This window comes from Etheostoma cragini, chromosome 3 (genome assembly GCF_013103735.1).
Source record: "Etheostoma cragini isolate CJK2018 chromosome 3, CSU_Ecrag_1.0, whole genome shotgun sequence".
In the NCBI taxonomy this organism is placed as follows: domain Eukaryota; kingdom Metazoa; phylum Chordata; class Actinopteri; order Perciformes; family Percidae; genus Etheostoma; species Etheostoma cragini.
In genome coordinates, this window is record NC_048409.1 from 27,295,920 (window position 1) to 27,298,578 (window position 2,659).

The window sequence follows — 2,659 nt, forward strand, 5'->3', positions numbered from 1 at the left end:
TAAAACCGTGGCAAATTCTGTCAAACAAGTCACAACTTTATTAAACTTCTGCTCGGATTTGTAATATTAGAAAAGACAGATTAAAAGTGCAATAATCCAACAACGATGTGTTCTTTTCTGACAGATGCTTGTGATCCCGCCCTTTGGGAGACTTTTTTTTTCCAGGATCCAGGATCCAGGATGCACTTCCTTCTGAGCTGAACACACCCTTGCTGTCTCCACTGTGGGAGGAGGATGCATTGAAAAGGAGGGGTTCAAGTTCAATTAGGACAGCCCCTAGAAACCCAGTTCTCAGAGAGGAAAGAGAACGGAGAGCAGCCACACGGCCAGAGAGCGGCTCCCGCGGATGTTAACCCCGGAGAAAACCAAGACATGCATTCGTTAGGCAGGTCGTGGCTGCTGCTTACAGGCTTCATACTCTTTTATGTCATCTACCTGCTGTTCGGAGCCCTGATGTTCTCCAGCATCGAGCGGCCGGTGGAGGACAAGTTGCGACAAGAAATGGAAGTCCTGAAGCAGGAGTTCCTGAACCAGAGCTGCGTCAACTCCACGTCGCTCGAACGCTTTCTGGTCAAAGTGCTGACGGCCAACAAGTACGGCGTGTCCGTCCTCGCGAACAACTCCGCCACCTCCAACTGGGACCTCACATCCTCCATGTTCTTCGCCAACACTCTGGTCACCACTGTCGGTGAGTTCGGCCAAAAGGTTTTTTATATCCAGGATGTGAAACTAACTGAAAACAGCCTACCTTAAAATCCCATGAAGATGTCCCATGAAGTATGCACACATGACATAACCATGAATTATTAACAAAACAAAAGCAGCACCAGTCCAATATAGGCCTGTAAGGACTTTATTTTATTTTATTGGAGATAAAACGCCACAAAAGTCTTAACAGGTCTACTGGTAATAACTTCATTATTTGCCACGTCATGATGTGAAGGACAAGTTTCAGCTGTGTTCAGCTTTTTAGTCAGTTAAGAGATCAGAACACAAACAACAGAAAACCAAACAGCTCCAGAGGGGAAATAGGTTTCCTCAATGTGTTCATAAATAAACACATAATGTCCTGTTCATTCAAATGTGGGAAACTCTTTTAAGCATATGAGTTACTTCCCTTCATCTGAGTTGTTTTATTCAGTTCTGTTCAATGCTATAATGCCATGTGGTTGCTAGGAATTTGCCTTAGTGCAGCACTCAAACACATTCACACACACACACACACACACACACACACACACGTAACTGAAATATGTAAAATACGAGCAGCAATAACAGTTCTCTCAACATTCAAATACACTTCTTACGATAAAGGCCTAAAATGGGACTTTTATAGAATTATAAGGCAGATAAATGGGACAAAAGTAAGTTGACTGACAGTTAACAGGAAACTGCAGTCTGATTCAGTTATATTTAATGTGATACTGTGGTCTGAACACCCACTGTATATAGACGCCTGCGCTGAATGTTAAAGGAAGTGAAGGGTGCAGCTGGGTTTTCATGCAGAGGTTTTTGTGGGGCCAGCCACTTCATCTGCACCAGTAACATTGTGGTGTTTGTGTACTATTCACACAACTGCATAACCACGTATTACTTATACACCCACACCATAACCAGCTCAGAAAGCGTGTGTGTGCGTGTGTGCGTGTGTGCGTGTGTGCGTGCGTGTGTGTGTGCGTGTGCGTGTGTGTGTGCGCGTGCGCGTGCGCGTGCGCGCGCGTGTGTGTGTGTGTGTGTGTGTGTGTGTGTGTGTGTGTGTGTGTGTGTGTGTGTGTGTGTGTGTGTGTGTGTGTGTGTGTGTGTGTGTGTGTGTCATTTTTGCAGAATGTGTTCCTGGAGACACCTACTGTAGCAACAACTACCACAGAAGTGGATTCGAGTATTTTGCCAGATGTTTGTATGTCTGTGGGTGACAAGATCTCTCCACAGACTAGAGGCAGTGACCAAACTTTACAGGTGTGTAGTTGAGGTCGGACTGAAGGCCGAGCTTGAAGAAGCCTGTGGTCCAGGCAATGGAACAGCTGATGTTATGACAAATTGCATCAATGGCTTTATTTTGCATTTCAAAAGTCACGATCACCTGATACCCTGTTACCTTGATTTTATTAAAATTAAGGATTTTGGATTTACAAATTTAAATTGTTCAAAAATCAGGTCCCTGCATCCATAACTATGAAAAAATAAAATAATAATATGGACAATTCAGACCATGGTGCAAATTATATTTTGTGTTAAGAGGGAAGGAAATAGGTAAGTTTTACATGTTAGACGAGCATGAAAGATGGAGGAAAAAACAATCAAATATTCTGGAATGTTTTTAATAGATAGATTAAAGTGTATTGGACTTTGTATTTGGTGTCATTTTGATGGTCAGTATTCAAAACCTGAAAAGTCAAGGCCTGCAACTGGCTTACAGGGTTTCCCCCAGTGTAACGCAAACTTGGTGGCCCACCCTGCCTAACGTACCTCCCACCCGGACTAAGCCACTGCGTGTTATTATTTTCATTTTTATGTATATTAAGACGTCTTTTTAAAACTACAATTACAGTGGGGTGGCTCAGTTTGAAAATTACACATATTTTCAAATCTCAAGTTAGCTTAAGCACTGATTTAAAATGTGGCCCAATGGAACCTGGGTTTAGTTTTTTTTTTTTTTTTT

At 42.8% G+C, this 2,659-nt stretch overlaps 1 protein-coding gene across 1 annotated transcript in view; it reads left to right on the forward strand.

Annotated features, from left to right (window-relative positions):
- The first annotated feature begins 311 nt into the window (after positions 1 to 311).
- Positions 312 to 2,659, forward strand: part of kcnk6 (potassium channel, subfamily K, member 6) — a 12,633-nt gene continuing 10,285 nt past the window's right edge. Inside the window, exon 1 of the mRNA XM_034868022.1 lies at positions 312 to 688. Coding sequence (XP_034723913.1) covers positions 373 to 688 — 316 coding nt within the window. The 5' untranslated portion in view covers positions 312 to 372. The remainder of the gene's footprint in view (positions 689 to 2,659) is intronic.